The sequence below is a fragment of the Vipera ursinii genome (assembly GCF_947247035.1).
Source record: "Vipera ursinii genome assembly, chromosome: 1".
In the NCBI taxonomy this organism is placed as follows: domain Eukaryota; kingdom Metazoa; phylum Chordata; class Lepidosauria; order Squamata; family Viperidae; genus Vipera; species Vipera ursinii.
In genome coordinates, this window is record NC_139512.1 from 11,925,395 (window position 1) to 11,949,358 (window position 23,964).

Consider the following 23,964-nt stretch of genomic DNA (forward strand, 5'->3'; position numbering starts at 1 on the left):
TAGCCCTCAAGCACAACTGGGACCAGAGTTTCCGTGGCTTTTAAGACTTTAAGAAGGGTGGAGTTCTGGGAGTTGGAAGTTCACCCATCTTAAAGTTGCCACATTTGATTCGCCCTGCTCTAAATGAAATCCATTTCCACCCTAGTATTCCTTCTGTTTTCTTTATTGGATCGAGTTTTTTTTAATATATTGTTTTTTAAAACAAAAAACCAAAAACACTTATTTACCTACTGGCCATTTTGCCGTTCCAAAACCTGAGAAAACCTTGAGGATTTTTTTTTCTTCCCTGTCTCATCGAAACGCTGATGCTGAGGGAGGTAGCTAGAATTTCATAAGTGGCCGGATAACGGGAGACCACTCCTTTCAGATTCCCCTCTGTATTGCTGCAGAGAATCAAACAATTTTAGGCAGGGCTTTCCAAAGTTGGCAACTTTTAAGTTGGCAACCTGTTCTCCAAAGCACCCAAAGGCAGGACAAGAAGCAACGGACGGACACCGATCAAGGAGAGAAGCAGCCTGGAACTAAGGAGAAATTTCCTGACAGCCAGAACAATTAACCAGTGGAACCCCCTGCCTCCAGAAGTTGTGGATGCTCCGACACTGGAGGTTTTTAAGAAGAGACTGGAAACCATTTGTCTGAAATGGTATAGGGCAGGGGTAGGCAACCTCGGCTCTTTTATGACTCATGGACTTCAACTCCCAGAATTCCTGAGTCAGCATAGCTGACTCAGGAACTCTGGGAGTTGAAGTCCATGAGTCATAAAAGAGCCGAGGTTGCCTACCCCTGGTATAGGGTCTCCTGCCTGAGCAGGGGGTTGGACTAGAAGATCTCCGAGGTCCCTTTCCGCTCTGCCATTTGGTTATTCTGTTAACACTTGTGGACTTCAACTCCCAGAATTCCCCAGCCAGGCATGCTGACTGGGGAAATCTGGGAGTTGAAGTCCGCAACTCTTAAAAAGTTGCCCAATTTGTAGTCCCTGATCTAGGGAAAGCCTTTGCTAATTCCTTTCTAACTTCTTCTACACACTTGCGCTGAAAAAGAGAAAGAGAGGAGGAGGAGGAGGAGGAAAAAAATAGTTTCGGGGTAAGCGGACACCCCTCTGTTGGTTTTAAATAAATCCTCTGCTGTCCAATTTCCCCTGTTTAAAAAAAAAGGGGGGGGAGGGGATCACGTGAAATTAACACTCTGTTTCTGCAGAAGGATTTCTCACACGCTTTTAGGGAATTCTCAGGCCAAATTCCTTTAAGGGCAATCTGCAGGAACACTGTGCTATTGTGATTTTTTTTATATATATAAAAAAAAACCCCGCAAACACCTGTGCCTGCTTATGTCTTAACGCCTCTTTTGCATCGCTCTTTCTGTGTTGTTGTTTTTTTCAATTGTTCTTTTTGGTGAGGGGAAAGATTTTGAGATTACACCTGGTTGCCTTTCTTTGCAAAGCAGGTTGCCACCATCAACACATCCTGGCCTGGGTGGTGCAGCTCCAAATAAAACTGGGCGTTGGTGTGTTTTTTTTGCCATCCATCTTGCAAAATAAGCCTTTAACATTTAGACTTTAAATGAAACACACACACACACACACACACACACACACACACGGTGCACAGGCAGACGCACCCAAAAACTTCACACTTCTGTGAAGGTTGAAGTTGGAATCGACCCGTTTGGGAAAACAAATTCATACATCCTCAAACGACGGCAAAGAACGGTTCTGAGAATAGAGCAAGGAGCCGGAGGATATATTTTTTTGTTGTTGTTGTTCGTTTGGACGAATTAAGGGGAGGGGGGAAAAAAAGCAGGAATTCGGTCATAACTAGCTTTAAAAAAAAAAACCAGTTGAATTGCGCCCACAAAATGATGCGCGCAACCTGCCTAACGCACACGAGGACAGGTGTAATCTTAACCACCCTCGGAATTATGTTGAGGCTGTACGTTTTATTTTGGACCCTCTCTTCCTTTCCTGTCTTCTCACCAAAATGCCAAAAGAACTTCTCACCTCATTCAAAGGAGCAGCTTGCTGGGTGTCAAAATGTTTTGGTTTCCTTGGATGCTTTTCAACCGATCACCTCCTTCTTTTCTTTCCCCAACCCCCCATTCATGGTTTAATTTTGATTATTTTGTTTCTTTGTTTTTGTTTTGTTTTTTTTTTAAAAAAAAAGCACACACTCAAACACACGCACCGACAAAAGACAAGCCGATAACTCTGTTCCCCTTCTTTGCTTGTTGGATTGAGCGAGATTAACCTCACGTTTCTGTTCTCGCGCTCATTTCACCTTCACCCTGTTTCTTTTCCCTCGCCTGCCCTCACCGTCCTTCCCGCTTTTTAACCAGGGCTTCTTTTGAAACGTGGTTCGGGGTCTGAAGGGATCGAAAAGTTTTCATAACTTTTAAGTAAGTTTACTCACCTCTGCCTCCCGCAGCAATCTTATCCTCCCCTCTCCAACCAGCTGCCAATTCTACATACAGGTAGTCCTTGACTTACGACCACAGCCGAGGCCCCACATTTCCCTTGCTAAGCGAGACCTTTGTTAAGTCGGCTTTGCTCTATTTTGCGACCTTTCTTGACGCGGTTGTTAAGCGAAGCACTGCAGTTGTTGAGTTAGTAACAGGCTTCGCCATTGACCTTGCGGGTCAGAAGGTCGCAAATGCGGATCACATCTCTCTCACACACATACACACAGTGGAAATTGCAAGCATCCCAATTTTGATCATGTGACCGCGGGGGATGCTGCAAGAGTCGTCAGTGTGAAAAACTGGTCCTAAGTCTTTTTTCTTTTCCAGTGCCGCTGTAACTTGGAACGGTCACTAAACGGGCGGTTGTAAGTCGAGGACTACCTGTATCTGGTGGGAGGGTGGGGGTCGTGGAAGCTCGTGGTCCTCAGAATTTGCTTTCCAGATCCATCTTGAGGTTCCAGTGTAAGGACAAGAGGTGGCTGGATGCTGACGCTTCTGTTCTTCTAGAACCAGGTTTGTGAATGCAAGCTTGCATCCCGCCCTGCTTCCTGTGACCGCTTGATCTCTTTAACGCTCCTCCAGTAGAAGTCCTGTCAAATGTAGGACAGCTCGTTTTGAGGATCTCAAGCCGGGAAGGGTTCTCCTTGATGGAAACAGGCTAGGTCAGCGGTAGGCAACCTTGTCTCTTTTAGGACTCGTGGACTTCAACTCCCAGAATTCCTGAGCCAGCCATGCTGGCTCAGCAATTCTGGGAGTTGAAGTCCACGAGTCCTAAAAGAGACAAGGTTGCCTACCCCTGAGCTAGGTGGAACCCCAGATCCACCAAAGGACCTAAGGAGGAAGTGTTAGGTTTGCGAGAGACCTGTGGGGTCCTTGGCGGGTCTCTGATCTCGGCTGTTTCCTTGCAGACTTCTCCTGACCTGACTTCATCAGTGCTAGAAAGGTTTGAGAGCCAACCCCGCTGACTCCCTTCTAGCACTGATGATGTTACCTAGTTGGGTCATGAAACGTCTGCAAGGAAACCGCCAAGCTCAGAGAGAGCAGCAAGGACCCCTCGTGTCAATCCTGAGCTACCCATATTCTCCTTTACAAGAGACGTGTGTCTTTCCTTTCCTCCATCTCCTTATTCCTGGCAATCCGTGTTTTTTAGATTAGAGGTACCCAACCTTTTGGGCACCAGGGACCGGTTTCATGGAGAGAGGTTTTGGGTGCTGCTTGCAACCCATGGATGGGGTTTTGCTTGTTTGCATGAACTGGTTTCTGGCATGCCATAGCCCTGTGCCAGTCCATGGACTGGGGGTTGGGGACCCCTGTTCTAGATAGTCCTCGACTTATGACTTGGTCTCTTACTGACTGTTCCAAGTTTGAACACCACCTGAATTCGTAGTTCCAATGTGGCCTTGTGACTGAACTTCAGTTGGTTGGCAACCTGGATGCATTCATTGCCATTTGGCATGTCCCACGGTCATGTGACTGTGTTTTACGGCAGCTTTGCCGAAAACCAAATACTTCCTTCCAGTTTTAACAAACGATGGGTCCACTTGACAACTGCAAGCATTCGTTCAATGACCGCCACTCAAAAGGTCATCCAACTGGATCCTTTGCGTGACCGATCTGTTTTACAGTCATCTCAACTTACAACCATGATGGGCAGGCTCCATTATATGGTCCTAAGTCCAGGACGCCCTGTAGTTGTAAATCTTGGATTGGCATGTTCTTGTCCCCTTCTCTCCTCTAAAACTGATGCTCAAATGGAGCTGCAGGACTGACCACAGGTAGTAACCTAAGAGTAAATCAAATTTAGGATCCGTCCAGATTTTCCCTCTTTTTTGAGGAGTGGTCTTTAGAATAGAATAGAATAGAATAGAATAGAATAGAATAGAATAGAATAGAATAGAATAGAATAGAATAGAATAGAATAGAATAGAATAGAATAGAATATGGAATAATGAATAGAATAGAATAGAATAGAATAGAATAGAATAGAATAGAATAGAATAGAATAGAATAGAATAGAATAGAATATGGAATAATGAATAGAATAGAATAGAATATGGAATAATGAATAGAATAGAATAGAATATGGAATAATGAATAGAATAGAATAGAATAGAATAGAATATGGAATAATGAATAGAATAGAATAGAATAGAATAGAATAGAATAGAATATGGAATGGAATGGAATGGAATAGGATAGAATGGAATGGAATAGAATAGAATAGAGAATAAATAATATAGAATTGAATAGAATATGGAATAAATAACATAGAATAGAATACAATACAATACAATACAATACAATACAATACAATACAATACAATATGGAATAAATAATACAGAATAGAATAGAACAGAAAATAGAATAGAATAGAACAGAAAAGGAAAGGATTCTTTATTGGCCAAGTGTGATAAGTGAGACATTTGTTAAGTGAGTTTTGCACCATTTCACGATCTGTCTTGCCACTGCTGTTAAGTGAATCACTGCAGTTCTTAAGTTAGTAACACAGTTGTTAAATGAGTCCGGCTTCCCCATTGACTTTGTAAGAAGTTCGCCAAAGGGGATCACATGAAACACACACACACACACACACACCCGGGACACTGCAACTGTCCCTAAGTACATGGCAGTTGCCAAGGGTCTGAATTTTCATCACGTGACCACGGGAATGCTACAACGGTCGTAAGTGTGAAAAACGGTCCTAAGTCACTTTTTTCAGTTCCGTAAGTTTGAACTGTTGTAAGTCGAGGACTACCTATATTAACTCTGCACTGTGTCTAAAACTCACTGGGCAGCCCTCGTTCCGTCCATTTAAATGGTCGCTAAATGGGGATTGATCAACGCAATTTTGACATATCAAACACGGCGTTCCGCTAAATGTTGCCAGGAATAAGGATTAATGAGCATCCCTTTTCCCTTCACGGGATAAAGTTCTGCCTTAAATGAGAAAGCCGAACCGGTGATAGACTTAACCACTGCATTGACATATCATGTCAAGCCTGGTTAGTTTAAACCTTGGTTTAACAGGCGGGGGAAATAGCTTAGTAACAAGTTCTATGCCTCGGTCTATTTGTAGAAAGACGGAAAATGGATTAAAGTGGGAATGAGTGAAGCACGTTAGAGGAATCCAAGATTAAGAGGAAGTTGGGAGACAGGTAGTTCTCGACTTACAACCTGAATGGCTGTCCCTAAGCCGTGCAGTCGTTAAGTGAGTCATGCCAGATATTACGAGCTTTTAGCTTTGGTTCTTCAGCCAATCCCCAGTCATGAAGGAAATCTGGCTTCTCCTATTGACTTGCTTGTGGGAAACCCCTGGGGAAATCATAAATGGCGATCCCGTGATCCCGGGCTATTGTAAATCTTTTTTTTTTTCCCCAAGCACCCGTCATAATTTGGAACGGGTCACTAAGCCCAATGGCCCTAATTTGAGAACTACCTGTAAATCAGGGGTCCTCAAGCTTGGCACACTTAAGACTTGTGGACTTCCAACTCCCAGAATTCCTCAGCCAGCTTTTGCTGGCTGGGGGAATTCTGGGAGTCGAAGTCCAAAGTTGCCAAGCTTGAAGGACAACCCCCCCCCTTTGCTGTAAATGACCGTATGAGAAAGACAACTTTAAAATTCAGAAAAGTTGAAATGGGACAGGCACAAAGGGAGAGGATGGGATTTGAGCATCGGGGAAGGAAAGCTGCTTCTTTTCAAAGCAAACCCCAAAATAAATCAGCTTTATTCAGTCTGAGGCCGCCTCCTTGGATGTCTCCTTCGTGGCCAATGTTTAGCGCAAACTGCCATCCTCCAGCTTTTGCGTTAAGGCTTTCGCTCACAAAGGGGAAACTTTGGATTGTTTCCCCCCCCCCAAAAGTGGCCATTTTCTCCCTCCCTTGTGGCGAATGCAGCCCCCTCCCTTCCTCACCCCCCCCACCTGGCAAGGATGATTGGACCCCCCCCTTCAGACTTCGATTCACAGCCAGTTTGAACCATGGTTTGCCAATTTCTTTTTTCTTTTAACCCTGATTTGAACTCCCACCCTTCCTTCCTCCTTTTCTTCCCTTCCTCTCTCCTCTTCCCTTCTTCCTTTCCCTTCCTTCCCTCCCTCCCTCCCTCTTTCCTTCCTTTCTTCTCCTTCCTTTGTACCTTCCCCTTCCTTTCTTTTCTTCTTTCTTCTCCTTTCCTTTCTTTTTTCTTCCTCCCTCCTTCCTTTCTTCCCAGCATACTTCCACCTTTTTCGTTTTCCCTTCTTCCTTCCTTCCTTCCTTCCTTCCTTCCTTCCTTCCACCCTGTTTCCTCTTCTCTTTCCTTCCTTCCTCATTTACAATATTCGTTTTGATTTGGTTGTTTTCTTCTGTTTTAACAAATACTCAGGTGTTTGCATTTTCACCTGCCTTGCTTTGCCGTTTGGATGCCTTTTGCAGAGTGAATCTTACCTCTTTGCTTGGATATTTCTCTTTCCCCTTCTCTTCTCTTCCCTATGCTTTGCCCCCTCTCTTGCGTTCGCTCTCTTTCCTTACATGCCTTTTTCAAACTCAACGTCCCTCAGCAAGACTTGCACCAATGTCCGTCCTATCGCTCTCTCCATTTCATTTATCGTATGGGTGGCACTGTTTACTTGTGGCTGTGTTTTGTACCATGTCTTCCTTCCTTCCTTCCTTCCTTCCTTCCTTCCTTCCTTCCTTCCTTCCTTCCTTCCTTCCTTCCGCCATTCCTTTCCTCCTGTCCTTCCTTCCTTCCCCATCAATTATCTTCCTTCCTTCCTTCCTTCCTTCCTTCCTTCCTTCCTTCCGCCATTCCTTTCCTCCTGTCCTTCCTTCCTTCCCCATCAATTATCTTCCTTCCTTCCTTCCTTCCTTCCTTCCTTCCTTCCTTCCTTCCTTCCTTCCTTCCTTCCTTCCCTCTTTCTCTTTCTCTTTCTCTCTCCTTCCTGGAGTTAAATTCAGATAAGAAAGAAGTCAAACAGCTAAGAAAGGTTTCCAAACGTTGGTGTGATTCTCCATTTCATCTCCCAGAGTGGAAAGCCGTGACTTTAGCACACAGAGAAAATGCCTTGGTTTTAGTGAGGGATGAAGACCCCTCGTTCATCGCTGCCCGCAACAACAGCCCTTACAAGGTAGACCAGACTAGGAACCACATAGTACCGTATAGATCAGGACTACTTTGACTGCAACAGGTGTGTAATGAAAGCACCTTTGCAAGCCCCTCCATTCCTTAATCTTCACCTGAACGAGGAGGAGGGTGTGTGTGTGTGTGTGTGTGCCCCAGGCACTTAATTACTTTTTCGACTGGGGCTCAAACACCTCTTATCTAGTATACAAAGAGAGCACATAAACAGCACTCCCTTCCTGCACTGATGGTGTTACCTGGTTTGGTCATGAAAGGTCTGCAAGAAAGCCAGCGAGCTCAGAGAACATCACCAAGGCCCCCACGCTTCTTGTCTAACCAGAGTTCAGCCAACTCTGATCTAATGTTGCTTTGCTTTCCTCCTGTCACTCAGGGCCGTTCCCAGCTCGCTTTGCACAAGAAGGAAGACCAAATCAATAGAAATCGGTCCTTCCACCACCGAGTTTAGTTGCCAAAATGTTTGTGGCAACCCAGCCATCCCGGTACGACGCAGGCCACCCGCTCAGCTCTCGCGTCCCTTTCTTCCTTCACCGATCATGCAAACACCATCGTTACCTTTGATTAAACCCTGGTTAGAGTGAAACGTGCTTTGCAGACAGCACCGCCCCATTCTTTTTAGAACCCGAAGAGATCCAGTATTTGGCTAAGATCAAACCAAGGCTTATTTCAGGGCCGGATGAGGGACTCTAACCCAGAAGGAGTCAGACAGTTGGAAAGAAAGAAGATAAATAAATAGAAACACGGCTGGTCCCTCTAAAATGTTGGAACCTGCTCCTGAGCCTACTTTTGCAATTGCAGAGTTAGCGAACAGCATTAGTCCCATCTATTTTTTTGGCGTGCAGTTGTGTGTGTGTGTGTGTGTCTGTGCGTGCGCGCGCGCGCAAAAAACGGATCCACATGAAACAGTGCTTTCTGTCTCCCATCCCGTTCATCCTTCCGTCGAGGTGCATCTGCATGCAACACCCGCTGTGCTCATTTTGTGTGATTTCTCGTTTCCCCCCCCTCCGCCCTGTGTCTGTTTCCGTTTCCTTCCCCCCCCCTTTTTTTTTGATTCTTACGAATTCTCTTTTATTGTTATGATTATTGTTATGATTATGATTACAATTCTGGCAGGGCTGTGATGTGCCAATGTTAGATCAGCACATTGGATCACATCAGCTAGAAACAGAGTATGCAGCATTTTAAAAGCGGGTTCTCCCTGTACCCCAAACCTCTCTGTCTCTCTCTAACTCCCCACCCCGTTTTTCCCTGAACCCAATGGGCGTTTGCTAGCAGCCCATTGAATAACTTCCACTGTTCTACACCTCCTTCTCTCTTCTCTCTCTTTCTCTCTCTCTCTCTCTCTCTCTCTCTCTCTCTCTCTCTCTCTCTCTCTCTCTCTCTCTCTCTCTCTCTCTCTCTCCCTCTCCCTCTTCTTCCTTTTTCTCTCCTCTTGTGCTTCTCCTTTTGCATGACCTCCGAAAGCTGCATCTATCAATGGAATCATGTCAGATTTTTCCAAGAAGCTTCGTTAGGGTGTATATACCCCAAAACCACAAAAATTTGATTAGAGTTTCTCATCTTTTTATCTTTTTGCTTTTTCTTTCCTTTCCCCTACGCGGCCTTCTTGTTGAAGCTTCTCCTCCTTTATTGGGCAGGGGGAAGAAAGCCCTGCCCTTCTTTATGCATTCTCTTCCATAATTTTTTTTTTGGGGGGGGGACTAAATTTGGGGTACCTGTAGGGGGCGAGGCCCGTTACCCTCACCTGCTCACCTTGATTTTTGCCACCGGCGAGCGTTTTTCAGCCCGCTAGTCTCTTAGGAGCGCCTAACTTTGGTCATAATTACAAGTCATCCTGGTTATCCGCTGTCTTGTTTAGCGAAAAATTGCAGGGGTCTGTAAAGCAAAGGAGAGCTGCAGTCAGATCACAAGCGCAGTCGCCGTCTTGTTTAGTGACTGAGTTGCTGGTGCCAATGGTGGTCACTAAACGAGGACAAGCTGTAAAGGATTTCAGCCCTTTTGTGTCCCTTTTTGCATCTGGTCACAAGGGCAGCCTTGTGGCTCTGAGAGAGATGGCCGGTAGTCCTCGGCTTATGACCACAACCATGGCCAGGATTTTCGTTGCTAAGCAAGACGGTTAATCAGGGAGTCAGGCCTGATGCTAGGAGCTTTTTTCCCCCCACGATCGCTAAGCAAATCCATGGAGTTACTAAGTGAATCATTTAACGTTAAGCTGGATTGTTAAGGAGATCCAGCTTTCCTCGTTGATTTGACTTGCTGGAAGCTGGTTAAGGCAGGTCATGAATGATGATCAGGTGAGCCTAGAACAGTGCAACCATGGTAAACCACCATTGCTAGGTCCCCAAATGTTGATTACATGACCATGGGGGGCTACGATGGTTGTAAATGTGAGGACCGGTTGTAAGCCACTTTTTTTTCAGTATTGCTGTAACTTCAAACAGTTGCTAAATCAGGGGTCTTCAATCTTGGCCACTTTAAGACTTGTCTTTAAGTGGCCAAGTTTGAAGACCCCTGCCCTAAATGAATGGTAGTAACTCATAACCCTCAAGGAGGACTGGATATCCAGATGTGAAACACAGCTGTTTTATCATCACTTTCCCAACAGTGGCCATCTAGAACAAACGTTGGCTTTCCGAAAATCCGGCCTCCCACATTTTAGAGGTGCCGATGGGAATTTCTCAAAATGACTCAAAATTGAGCTCGACCTTTCCGCTGCTAAGCCAGATGGATCTTAAGTGAGGTTTCCCCCCCCCCTCACCGTTTTACGATTGTCCCCACCGCCGTTCTTAAGCGAATCGCTGCGGTTATTAAGTGAGTGAGACGGTTATTAAGTGAATCTGGCTTCCTGGTTGATCTTCCAAGTCAGAAGGCCGCAAAAAGGGGATCGTGTGACCGCTCCCCCAGGACGCTGCGACCGTCATAAATACGAACCCGGTTGCCAAGCGTCCGAATTGTGGTTACATGACCATAGGGCAGGGGTAGGCAACCTTGGCTCTTTGATGACTCGTGGACTTCAACTCCCAGAATTCCTGAGCCAGCATAGCTCAGCATGGAAACCTCTCCCTGTCCCCTCAGCATGGCTGGCTCAGGAATTCTGGGAGTTGAAGTCCACGAGTCATCAAAGAGCCGAGGTTGCCTACCTCTGGGTTAAGGGAAATAGGTATATCTCGTCAATGTGTGGTCCTCAAATGGAACCGCATCCATATGGAAGGAAGTGTGTAGTGGGGTGCCCCAGGGCTCTGTTCTGGGCCCAGCGCTCCTCAACATCTTCATCAACGATTTGGATGAGGGGATAGATGGGGAACTCATCAAATTTGCAGACGACACCAAGCTGGCAGGAATAGCCAACACCCCAGAAGACAGGCTTAAGATACAGGAGGATCTGGACAGTCTATCTTATCTATCTATCTTATGTCAGGGGTCTTCAAACTTGGCCCTTTTATGACTCGTGGACTTCAACTCCCAGAATTCCTGAGCCAGCCACGCTGAGAGAAAAGGGAGAGGTTTCCAAGCTGAGCCACCCTGGCTCAGGAATTCTGGGAGTTGAAGTCCACCAGTCATAAAAGAGCCAACGTTGCCTACCCCTGCCATAGGGAACGCTGCAACAGGCGTAAGTGTGCAAAACAGTCTTGGCCCGCTTTTTCCAGTGCATGGTCACTAAACGAATGGTTGTTATGTTGAGGACTGCCTGTAAAAAGCCATTCTCCCCGTCTTCCTTTTTGTTTGTTTTTTAGGGGGTGGGCTTTGAGGAGCCCCCACCCCACCCCACCCCCATTGTTTATCCAGGATTTTTATCTCTTCCCTAAACCAGGATCCAGATTTTAAAGGGAATGCCGACCAAATCCCACGTTTTCATCTGGCAAGTTGGTAGCCCCTCAGGGTTGGGGTGGTGGGAAATAGAAATCCCACCCCCCAATATGCCAAGGTGTATGAGGGACCCACCCACCCCCATCTGGACGCGCTTCTGCCCTCTCTTTGCTTTTTCCAAAGATGAGAAATTGCTAATAAATTTTTGTGTCTATATCTGTGCTGTGATGATGACAGGTCTCAAACTGATCATTGGAACTCTGTTGCTATGAAATATTGCTTTGATGTCTATATTCTCTATATATCGTTTGTGAAAGTAATTCTTTTCGAAGTTCTGTTTATTTCCCCTTCCCCACCCCCCCATTTCTTGATTGATTTCTTTAGCATTCTGATAATTTTTTTTTAATTTTAGCCTTTTTTTTAATTTTGAAAAAAAAATATGAAGGAACTTAACAAGCAACGCAAGCCCCACCTGTTGTTTAAATTCTCTTCTGCTCTTTTTGTCCCCTCCTTATCTTTTATTTTTTTTTCCTTCTCTCTTTTTTTCTCCTCCTTTTTCCCCCCCCCCTTTTATTTCCGTTTTGTTTTGTTACCGCTGTGCGTTTCGTCCGCAGTGCGGCGCGTGGCTCCCCGATTCTCCATCCCGCCCACCAGCCACGAGATCATGCCGGGCGGGAACGTGAACATCACCTGCGTGGCGGTGGGCTCGCCGATGCCGTACGTCAAATGGATGCAGGGGGCCGAAGATTTGACGCCGGAGGACGACATGCCGGTGGGACGCAACGTCCTTGAGTTGACCGACGTCAAAGACTCCGCCAACTACACCTGTGTCGCCATGTCTAGCCTGGGTGTCATTGAAGCCGTGGCCCAGATCACCGTCAAATGTAAGTTTGCACCATTCCTTGATCCGATTCGGTCTCCTTTTGGCTGGCTTGGTCCTGGTGATCTTCACTCTGGATTTGAGATTCTCTGTCGATCCAGGTCACGGTTCTCCCAAAGGTGCTTTTTTTTCCCCAGGAGGCAACTGGACTTTCTTGTTTTTCTTTGAAGACGTTTCGCTTCTCATCCTAGAAGCTTCTTCAGTTCCGGCTGGATGGTGGGTGAAATGGGAGGATTTATACTCCTTGCAGACAGCCGGTCATTTGCCTCCTTGTAGAGAGTCGTTGAGGCCGCTTGGAGGTTTATCTGTGTCCTCAGGGTCACCCGAGTGGGGCAAAGGACCCCTCCAAGCGGCCTCAATGACTGTTCTGTACCAGCCTGCTACCGGCCCTGCAGAAAAGGCAGGGACAACCCCTTTTACAAGAAGGCAAGAGGCTGGAATTACGCCTGCCAAATTTATTGATACAAAAACAAACAGAACAAGACAGGAACCAAGAAACAGGAGCTTTTCAAGCGGTTGCCTTCAGCAAACCAGCCCTCCCACGCATTCCCCTTTTATACAGTTCAGGGCGTGGCTTCTCTCTGCCTCCTTCCGAGGTGCCCCATTGCCTTCCTCTGTTTACTCCTGATTGACTGCCTCCTGCGTCGGGCGTCCTTGAACAGGGCCAGCTGTGGGTCATCTTCATCCACGCTGTCAGGCTCACACAGCTGGGTCTGCGTCGTGACCAGGTGGGAGGGGCCTGGCTGAGGGCTCTCATCAAGCTGTCCAACCCCCTCAGCAAGCTCTTCAACACCCCCCTCCTCCTCCTCCTCTGAGTCGTCCGACCCAACTGCCGAACCCACAGGCTGACCCTGAATCACAACAATGACTCATTAAATCAGGAGTGTCAAATGCGCAACATCACGTGATAGGTTCGCGACGTATCGTGACTTTTTTTTCCCATCGCCGGCAATGGGGTGAGTGCGGTTTCGCCATGACACATCCAGCCCGCGGGCCAGCAGTTTGACACCCCTGCTCTAAAAGGATGCAAAGGACCTGCCAGGAATATAAATCCTTCCCTTCCCCACCATCCAGTCAGAACTGAAGAAGCTTCCTGGATGAGAAGCGAAACGTCTTCATAGGAAGAACAAGAAAGTCCAGTGGCCTCCTGAAAAAAAATTCCCTCTTGATTTCTCCCGATGGCGGAGCTTAGCTTGATCCACAGCGGCTTTCCCACAGCATACAACTCCCAGTTCGGTGTGGATGTCTGGGTGTTCCATTGGACCACGCTGTTTGGCAAAACTGTTAAAAATGAGTTTGTTTGTGGGTTTGTTTGTTGTTTTTTTTTTGAGTCCTTTCAGGCGAAAGGGGATGTCGGTTAGGCGAGACAACCTCTCCGTAACCGAGATCTCCTGTCTACATGTGCATGTCCGTCATTTTTCCCCCGTTTCCTCTGCTCGATTCCGTCCTGTCCCTTCCGCTGGTTGGCAGAACCAAAATCGAATGCCTTGAAGTTGCAAGTGGGAATCCTATTTATTTAGGATTCGTGTGTGTGTGTGTGGGGGGGAAAGACAGTCAAATGTTTGAGACTGCACGTCTCGCCTTTAGCTACGTGGATTGCAGCTCGCGGACGTTCTGCAGATAGTCCTCCACTTACGACGAGCGGGCCCGGCGCTTCTGTGGCGGAGCAAGGCAGCTGTTCAGCGAAGCGTACCCGGTTTTACGGGCTTTTTTGCCACGATTCTTAAGCGAACCCCTGTCGTCGTTAAGTGAATCGTGTGGTCGTACAGCGAATCTGGCTCCCGCGCTTGACTTTGCTTGCTGCAAAGGTTTCAAATGGCAGCCACAGGATCCCAGGGGGGTCCAGCCATTTGCCAAGCGCCTGAATTTGTATCATGTAACCAGGGGGGACAATTCAGCGGTTGCCAGCGTAAGGAAGCAGCTGTAAGCAACCTTTCTTTCAGCGCCCTCGTAACTTCCAACGAATGGTCGTAAGTCGAGGACTACCTGTTCTGGAAAATACCTGAAATGGATCACATGACTTGCCTCTGCATTTTCCTGGGGGGTTGTGACTTCTGACTCACTCTGATTCCGGGCTCCTACGTTGAGTCAGAGCTGTGCACGAGAAGAACGTTGTTGCATGATGTGACATCAGCCTGTGCATGTGTTCCCGGATTGCCCTCCAATGTTCCCTGGAGTGTGTGTGTGGGGGGGCTGCACGACACCCCACGCCCGCCAAGTTGTTTGCAAACAAGGTCCATAGGGAACCTCAGCATGTCCCCTTTGCTTCGTGCATCCACGTCCCGGAGACGCATGCCTGCCTCCCGTGTACTTTTGCGTAGGTCTTGTGGCCGGTTTGTGGGCTCTTCGGGCATGCCACTGTGTCTTTGCGGGTTGGACTAGAAGACCTCCAAGGCCCCTTCCCCCAGTGTGATTCTGTAATAAGAGCACGAGGAGCGTTTGACAAGAGTGAAACAGCAGTGGGCACCTCCCCTGCCCTGGTGCCACAAAGAGTGATCTGGATGTAATTTGTGTGCGTTGACCTGAAGGAAAACAGAGGTGCGATAACATCTGTATTTTGGGGAACGGTCACAGAGAAAAACAAAGGGGATAATTGGGTCGTTTCAAAGGCCAAGATGATCCAGCATTAGTTAACAATCTAGAACAGTCTTTCCCAACCGCGTGCCCATTAAGATGGCTGGAGTCCAACTGGCTGGGGAATTCTGGGAGTTGATGTCCACCCATCTTAAAGGGCAGAAAGACTGATCTAGAACATCACGGATGCTTCAAAGATGGCCAAAAGCAGAGAGCTTTCATCTTCTGCCCCAGATGCAAGAGGCAGCAAGATCAAAGGAGTAAAATCTAAACAGGTGACCCTTGATTTACAACCGGTCGCTTCGCTTAGCGACCGTTCTAAGCTGTGACAGACCTACCTTGGGGCTACTCGCGACTTGCTTCCAAAATCCAGACCATCAGACCCTCCAGATGTTCAGCGAGGTAGCTGCATTCACGGGAACTCTACTCAAAGTTTGGCATTTGGCCAAACATGGTTAATTCCGCTGGTCTGCAAAACCGAGCTCACCGCGAATTGTGGCTTCGCTTAACCACGTCAACGTTTGCTTAACGACCGTGGGGGGTCACCTTACCGCCATGGCCTTTGTTTCACGCCCATCACACACACAAAAAAGGCTGTAATAGGACTCTCGTGACTTAGGTCAGCGATATGCAGGCTCCATTATAGTTGTAAGTAGAGGATTGCCCTTAAGGATAGGAAAACTACAGTAGTGGCCAAAATTGTGGAAACCTTTTGGGAAAAGTGTATTTTTGAGGTTTGATGGCTAAGCAGTTTGGCGGGTCGAATCCCAAGTGCCGCGTAACAGAGTGAGCGCCTGTTACTCGTCCCAGCTTCTGCCAACCTAGCAGTTCGAAAGCAGGTAAAAATGCAAGTAGAAAAATAGGGACCACTACGGTGGGAAGGTAACAGCGTTCCGTGCGCCTTTGGCGTCCACTCATGCCGGCCACATGACCACGGAGACGTCCTCGGACAAGCGCTGGCTCTTCGGCTTTCAAACGGAGATGAGCACCGGCCCCTAGAGTCGGAAACGACTAGCACGCATGTGCGGGGGAACCTTTACCTTTTTTTTTAGTACCATAAAATTATATATCAATGGAAAGATAATTTAATCGAGAATGGAAGGCAACAAAGTTTGTTCAATTGTCTGTGCTGTACTCTATGAAAAGTGATATAGCCAAATAACCAGAAAAAGGAAGCACAACTTGCTTAGGTGGATATCAGGTAGCTTTCCTTCATCTGATTGTAGCCAATGAGCACGAGCGTTTAGAGAACCAATCGGGTGGCTCTCATTTGTCAGTGTGTTATGTGATCGCTGGGGTTTTTTTGTGTTCTTTCGTTTAGTGAGCTTGTAAAACGTAATAAAATTCAAGTAATGGTGCAAAGAGTTGACCGGTCGCCCAGAAAGCGATGTAAAATAGTATTATTAAGTGAACTGGGCTGCAGTTATAAAGAAATTAGAAGGAAAAAGGGTGGAAACTTAACCAAAGGTGGCATGTCTACTGTACACTTTTCCCAAAAGGTTTCCACAATTTTGGCCACTACTGTCTTGAACCTGGCAGTGGGGTGAATGGTTGATGGAAAGGAAAGAGGCCTCAGAGCTGTGCCGTTAACAGACGTAGGTCACTGCAGTCGTTAAGTAAGGCACCCAAGTAGGTCATTGCAGTCGTTAAGTAAGGCACCCAAGTAGGTCATTGCAGTCGTTAAGTAAGGCACCCAAGTAGGTCATTGCAGTTGTTAAGTAAGGCACCCAAGTAGGTCATTGCAGTCGTTAAGTAAGGCACCCAAGTAGGTCATTGCAGTCGTTAAGTAAGGCACCCAAGTAGGTCATTGCAGTCGTTAAGTAAGGCACCCAAGTAGGTCATTGCAGTCGTTAAGTAAGGCACCCAAGTAGGTCATTGCAGTCGTTAAGTAAGGCACCCAAGTAGGTCATTGCAGTCGTTAAGTAAGGCACCCAAGTAGGTCATTGCAGTCGTTAAGTAAGGCACCCAAGTAGGTCATTGCAGTTGTTAAGTAAGGCACCCAAGTAGGTCATTGCAGTTGTTAAGTAAGGCACCCAAGTAGGTCACTGCAGTCGTTAAGTAAGGCACCCAAGTAGGTCACTGCAGTCGTTAAGTAAGGCACCCAAGTAGGTCATTGCAGTCGTTAAGTAAGGCACCCAAGTAGGTCATTGCAGTCGTTAAGTAAGGCACCCAAGTAGGTCATTGCAGTCGTTAAGTAAGGCACCCAAGTAGGTCATTGCAGTCGTTAAGTAAGGCACCCAAGTAGGTCATTGCAGTCGTTAAGTAAGGCACCCAAGTAGGTCATTGCAGTTGTTAAGTAAGGCACCCAAGTAGGTCATTGCAGTTGTTAAGTAAGGCACCCAAGTAGGTCACTGCAGTCGTTAAGTAAGGCACCCAAGTAGGTCACTGCAGTCGTTAAGTAAGGCACCCAAGTAGGTCATTGCAGTCGTTAAGTAAGGCACCCAAGTAGGTCATTGCAGTCGTTAAGTAAGGCACCCAAGTAGGTCATTGCAGTTGTTAAGTAAGGCACCCAAGTAGGTCATTGCAGTTGTTAAGTAAGGCACCCAAGTAGGTCACTGCAGTCGTTAAGTAAGGCACCCAAGTAGGTCACTGCAGTCGTTAAGTAAGGCACCCAAGTAGGTCATTGCAGTCGTTAAGTAAGGCACCCAAGTAGGTCATTGCAGTCGTTAAGTAAGGCACCCAAGTAGGTCACTGCAGTCGTTAAGTAAGGCACCCAAGTAGGTCATTGCAGTTGTTAAGTAAGGCACCCAAGTAGGTCACTGCAGTCGTTAAGTAAGGCACCCAAGTAGGTCACTGCAGTCGTTAAGTAAGGCACCCAAGTAGGTCACTGCAGTCGTTAAGTAAGGCACCCAAGTAGGTCATTGCAGTCATTAAGTAAGGCACCCAAGTAGGTCATTGCAGTCATTAAGTAAGGCACCCAAGTAGGTCACTGCAGTCGTTAAGTAAGGCACCCAAGTAGGTCACTGCAGTCATTAAGTAAGGCACCCAAGTAGGTCATTGCAGTTGTTAAGTAAGGCACCCAAGTAGGTCATTGCAGTTGTTAAGTAAGGCACCCAAGTAGGTCACTGCAGTCGTTAAGTAAGGCACCCAAGTAGGTCATTGCAGTCGTTAAGTAAGGCACCCAAGTAGGTCATTGCAGTTGTTAAGTAAGGCACCCAAGTAGGTCACTGCAGTCATTAAGTAAGGCACCCAAGTAGGTCATTGCAGTTGTTAAGTAAGGCACCCAAGTAGGTCATTGCAGTTGTTAAGTAAGGCACCCAAGTAGGTCATTGCAGTTGTTAAGTAAGGCACCCAAGTAGGTCGCTGCAGTCGTTAAGTAAGGCACCCAAGTAGGTCATTGCAGTTGTTAAGTAAGGCACCCAAGTAGGTCATTGCAGTTGTTAAGTAAGGCACCCAAGTAGGTCATTGCAGTTGTTAAGTAAGGCACCCAAGTGATTGCCTCGTTCAGCCACCGTTGTCCTGCCACTCAAAGACACAATCGTTAAGTGACTGCACAGGTTGGCAAACAAATACAGGCCGTCTCGACTTGACGACCACAACGGAGCCCCAAACTTCCGTTGCTGTGCCAGACGGTTGCGAAGCGAGTTTTGTTCCCGCTTTACGACCTTTCTTGCCCCGGTTGTTAAGTGAATCGCTGCAGTTATTAAGCTAGTGAGCCAGTGGTTAAGTCGATCTGGCTTCCCTGTTGACTTTGCTTGTCGAAGGGAGATTGCAGGACGTTGCAACGGTCGTAAATGTGAACCAGTTGCCCAGCGTGTTGCTCCCTTAACAGTTGCGGTGACTGCCTTAACAACGGTGAGATAAAACGGGGCAAAACTCACCTATCCAATCTCTTGGCTTACTTAGCCCAGGGGTGGGCAACCTCGGCTCTTTTATGACTCATGGACTTCAACTCCCAGAATTCCTGGGTCAGCTATGCTGACTCAGGAATTCTGGGAGTTGAAGTCCATGAGTCATAAAAGAGCCGTGGTTGCCTACTCCTAGTAGCCTTGTACGTTTGGGGCACAATTGTGGTCGTACGTTGACGGCTACCTATACTTGCAAGCAAACGGCCACTTTTTTAGCGCTGGGCACACCTCAGTGCTGCCGACCCTTGAGCTGAACACTTTCCAGATTGGTTAAGGAGGTTGGTAAAATCCACCTAACTAGGCCGGGAACATTTCAGCCACTCTTCTTCAATAAATGCTACCCCCTACGCCGCACGCCGGGTGAAACGTAGCGCATGCACCGGGCGCGACTGTGTTCTTTTCATCAATTCTTCCCATTTTCTCAGCCTTTCCCAAAGCTCCAGGCACCCCCGTTGTCACCGAGACCACGGCCACCAGCATCACCATAACCTGGGACTCCGGAAACCCGGACCCCGTCTCCTATTACGTGATCGAGTATAAGTCCAAGAGTCAGGACGGGCCGTATCAAATCAAGGAGGACATCACCACCACCCGCTACAGCATTGGGGGTCTTAGTCCCAACTCAGAGTACGAGATCTGGGTGTCGGCGGTGAACACAATTGGGCAGGGCCCTCACAGCGATTCCGTTGTGACCCGCACGGGGGAGCAGGCCCCCGCCAGCGCCCCTCGAAATGTTCAAGGCCGGATGTTGAGCGCTACGACCATGCTCATCCAGTGGGAGGAACCGGTGGAACCCAACGGTCAGATCCGGGGCTACAGGGTGTATTACACCATGGAGCCCGACCAGCCAGTCAGCAACTGGCAGAAACACAACGTGGACGATAGTCTCTTGACCACCGTTGGCAGCCTGCTGGAGCAGGAGACCTACACCGTGCGGGTCTTGGCGTTCACGTCGGTGGGGGATGGCCCGCTCTCGGATCCCATCCAAGTGAAAACCCAACAAGGAGGTGAGACGTTGCGTGGTCTAGTGGTCAAGGTGCTGGGCTAGGAGACTTGAGTTCTAGCCCTGTCGTAGGAATGAAAGGGGGCTGGGTGATTTGGGGTCAGGAACTAGGCAGCGGTGAGTTCTAGTCCCGCCTGAAGCATGAAAGTCGACTGGGTGGCTTTGGGCCAATCACCAGGGAATAGTGAGTTCTAGTCCACCATAGGCAGGAAAGCTAGCTGGGTGACTTTGGGCCAATAATTAGACAGCAGTGAGTTCTAGTCCCGCCTAAGGCATGAAAGTTGACTGGGTGACTTTGGGCCAATAATTAGGCGACAGTGAGTTCTAGTCCCACCTAAGGCATGAAAGTCAACTGGGTGGCTTTGGGCCAATAATTAGGCGGCAGTGAGTTCTAGTCCCACCTAAGGCATGAAAGTCGACTGGGTTGCTTTGGGCCAATCACCAGGGAATGGTGAGTTCTAGTCCACCATGGGCAAGAAAGCTGGCTGGGTGACTTTGAGCCAATAATTAGGCAGCAGTGAGTTCTAGTCCCACCTAAGGCATGAAACTGGGTGACAAGGGGTTTCACTCTCCGTCAGCCCAACCCACTTCACAGGGTTGTGGTGGTGGAGAAAATAGGAGGAGGAAGTAGTATTGTGTGTGTTCACAGGATGGAGTTATTTATAAAGGCAAGATATATTTATAAATAAAACTAACTTGCTATGGCAGGGGTCCCCAACCCCTGGGCCGTGGACCAGTACCGGGCCGCAAAATGCCAACAACCGGTCCGCACAAACAAGCAAAGCCCCATCCGTGGGATGCAGGCAGCACACAAATCCACGTACTCTCCAGTCCGTGGAAAAAACCTCTCTCCACAGAACCAGTCCCCGGTGCCCAAAAGGTTGGGGGCCTCTGTGCTACGGCACTTCATTTGATTCTCCCAAAGGGCTTCGGAACCACTTCACTGCTCAGCAACCAATAAACTAGTTTTAATTAGCGTCTAGTTGGCTATTTAAGAGTGCTTTGTATTGTGATAGATTTCGGTTGCCATTGTACAGAAATTGAATGCCGTAGCTTCTGTCAGTCAAGAAGAGACGGAATCAGGAATGAATCCTTTTGTCTGGAGTGGTATAGGGCTTCCTGCTTGAGCAGGGGGTTGGACTAGAAGACCTCCATGGTCCCTCCCAACTCTGTTATTCTGTTGCTCTGTTATGACTGAAGCTGGCTTGTATGGTGACCAGGAATAATTGGTATAAAGCCAGTATGTTGACGAAGGATTGAATTGTGCAGCATAGATTTGAAGGGAGAGTAAATGGAGTAAGAGGGAGAGGGAGATTCACCTTAATGAAAAAGGGGCAGCATACAGATATAATAAATAAATAACATGATAAAGAAATAAAATGGAGAACATTGCCATTGGATGGAACTGAGATCCTGCAAAGAAAGAGGGTTAAAAAGAAGAAGATTGTGCGTGAGTCTTTTTTTTTCTTTTCTTTTTCTTCCCCCAAATCCTGCATGGATTTGGTGGAAGAAAAGAGATGGCAAATGTGGGTTCATGTAAACTACACACAGGTAGTCCTTGACTTAAGACCACAATTGGGACTAAAGTTTTCCTTCTTAAGCAAGGCAATTGTTCAGTGAGTCACACAAGATTTTACAACCTCTTTTACCCCGGTTGTTAAGCAAAGCACTGCAGTTTTTAAGTGAATCACTGTGCTGTCCATCTTACACACACACACACACACACACACACACACGTGTAACTGTGATTTAGTGAATTTATTAATATTCCCCAGCTATTCCCTTCACCAAAAACTCAGAACTGTCCCAATTAGGTCCAGCCACGGGCAAACCAAGGTTAGTCCACAGAGCAATGGCAAAAGGGTCCACAAGTTGCTCAAACACAATAACTCCACCTGACAAACTTAAACCCACACATAAGGGAGCTCAAAAGGCAAGAAAAAAACCAGACTTTCCAAGGCACGAGTCAGTTCCAAACATTGTGTCAATCCAGAGTCAGGCCGGAATCATGAGGACTAGAAAACACACAGCTAAGAAAACAAACACGTTCTTCTCAGTAACCCCTCCGTCTGTCCGCTGTGATAAATAGCCAGCTTTCCGGTGCAGCCCATCGAGATGGCGAGGCCCTCACCTCTTGAGTCGTCTGGCTGGCCTTCTCTGCTCCTGCCTTTTCTCTGCCCTGTGTGTTCTCGGATCAGGTGCAGAAGGCACTTCCTCCCGCTCTTTGCTGGCCATCGGCCACTGCAAGCTTTCCCCAGCTGGATCCTCAGCCAAATCACTTCGGGATGGCTGTTCAGAGTCATCGATCAACTCGGTTCCTGACGTGCCAGGAATTGGCTCATTCTTCCCCGAGCTGCCACCTAAGGAGGTATCTGGGAATCGTCAAGAGAGTCATTGCCATCACATGCTGATTAAGCGAATCCGGCTTCCCCCATTGATTTGCTTGTTGGAAGGCGGCTGGGAAGGTCACAAAGGAAAACAGTGGCTTACAACCAATCCTCAGACTTACGGCCATTGCGGCATCTCCACGGTCATGTGATCAGAATTCAGGCACTAGATAACCCGCATGTACTTATGACCCTTTGCGATGTCCTGGGATCATGTGATCACCATTTGCAACTTCCCCGGAGGGCCTCTGACGGGCAAAATCGATGCAAAAAGCCGGATTCGCTTAAAAACAACCGCACGATTCGCTTAAGAAATGCATTGGTTCGTTTACCAACCAAGGCAAAAAAAAGTCGTAAAAATCAACGTAGGCAACGACTCTCTTAACCATTGCCTTGCTTAGCAATAGAAATTTTGGTCTCGATTTGGGTCGTAAGTCAAGAACTACCCATTTATCCAGTTGTCTTCTGTCTCCTCCTCGCCAATTCTCACACGCATCCTTCGCCTCCCTTACCTTTTTCCCTAGTTCCCGGGCAGCCGATGAACTTCCGAGCAGAGGCGAAGAGCGAGAGCACCATTTTACTGACCTGGAGCTCCCCCCGCCAGGACATTATTCTGAAGTACGAACTCCTTTACAAGGAAATCAGTAACAAACCAGGAACCCCGGAGGTGAGACCCGTTTCGGGGGGGGGAGCGGGAATCCGTTGCGGGGAAATCGGGAGTGACTGTGCCCCGTTCACGCCTGTGTTCTTTGTTTCTCTTGCTTGTTTGGGCTGCCAACCCTCGCACCCGCGGCCGGCCTGCAGTTTCTGAAGACGTTTGACCCCGTGACATCCTTCCTGGTGAAAGAACTCAACCCAACACCGAATATGTCTTCCAGCTGGCGGCTCGCTCAGCTCTGGCCTTGGAGCCCGACATCGGAGGTCAGGGAGCGCACGCTGCAGTCTAGTAGGTGTCCCTTTTCTTACCCAGAATTCTCTGAAGGGATCACGGTCAGGCAGGAGACACAACAGCTGGGGGTCCAGGTGTGGAATGGTGACCAGCGTGGGGCTTCGGGGCAAGCCGAATCGGACGCTGTGGGCCTCGCGTGGTTTTTGCCCCGTAGGAGTTAAGCAAGGAGCTAATGTTTCTCTAGCTGCTCTCGGCTCACTAAGGACCAGCATATCCAGGGAATTATTTTCTGGCTGCAAAGGAGAGGAGTGTGGGGAACGTCTCTCTGTGTGGCTGGGCCTGGTTTAATCACGTTGTTGGGCTGTGTTTCGAGGGCGCACGGTGGGCTTAAAGGGTGAGAAGAAGCTACTAGCCGTGGACTCTCTCTTAAGGCCGCCCCCTTACCTCACTTGAAAACGTGGCACTGTCCTGGGTGAGAAACCACGACTCCCTTAAACTGAAAGTTCGCTTAACCAGGACGACTGGCGGGTGTGTATGTGTGTGTGGGGTGTGGATTTCCGGCCACAAAGGGATGTAGGTTTGTGAGCGTCAAATGCTCTGGCTGGAGGTCGGATGGAACAGGAGGAAAACACGCCAAGGGCTGCGGAGGACTTCGTGACCGTATTTTTGAGAGAGAGACCTTCCCCCCCCTCGCTCCTTCCTTTTTCCCTTTCCCATAATCCACTGTCACGGCATTTCCCCTAAACACCCCCCCCCACCCCCCAAAAAAGAAAGTATGATGGAGGGCACGGTAAGGGCGGGTCTCAATCACGCCACCATAGTGCTGGTTTTAGTTTAATGGATTGTCTCCCTTCACGGTTGCACCCTGGGACAGCACCAATCCTGGCTGGCAATAAAACATGAAACTTTGCTTTAAAAGGAAAAGAAAAAAAAGAAAGAATGAGGTGGTTTCTCGATCGTTTTTCCTTTTTTCTTTTTTTCTTTCTTTCTTTCTTTCTTTCTTTCTTT

General features: G+C 47.8%; 1 protein-coding gene across 1 annotated transcript in view; it reads left to right on the top strand.

Annotated features, from left to right (window-relative positions):
• PTPRS (protein tyrosine phosphatase receptor type S) overlaps positions 1-23,964 on the top strand; it is a 256,467-nt gene that overhangs the window by 119,233 nt on the left and 113,270 nt on the right. Inside the window, 6 exon segments of the mRNA XM_083365216.1 lie at positions 11,990-12,259; positions 19,103-19,684; positions 22,592-22,734; positions 22,872-22,917; positions 22,920-22,971; positions 22,973-23,013. Coding sequence (XP_083221342.1) covers positions 11,990-12,259; positions 19,103-19,684; positions 22,592-22,734; positions 22,872-22,917; positions 22,920-22,971; positions 22,973-23,013 — 1,134 coding nt within the window.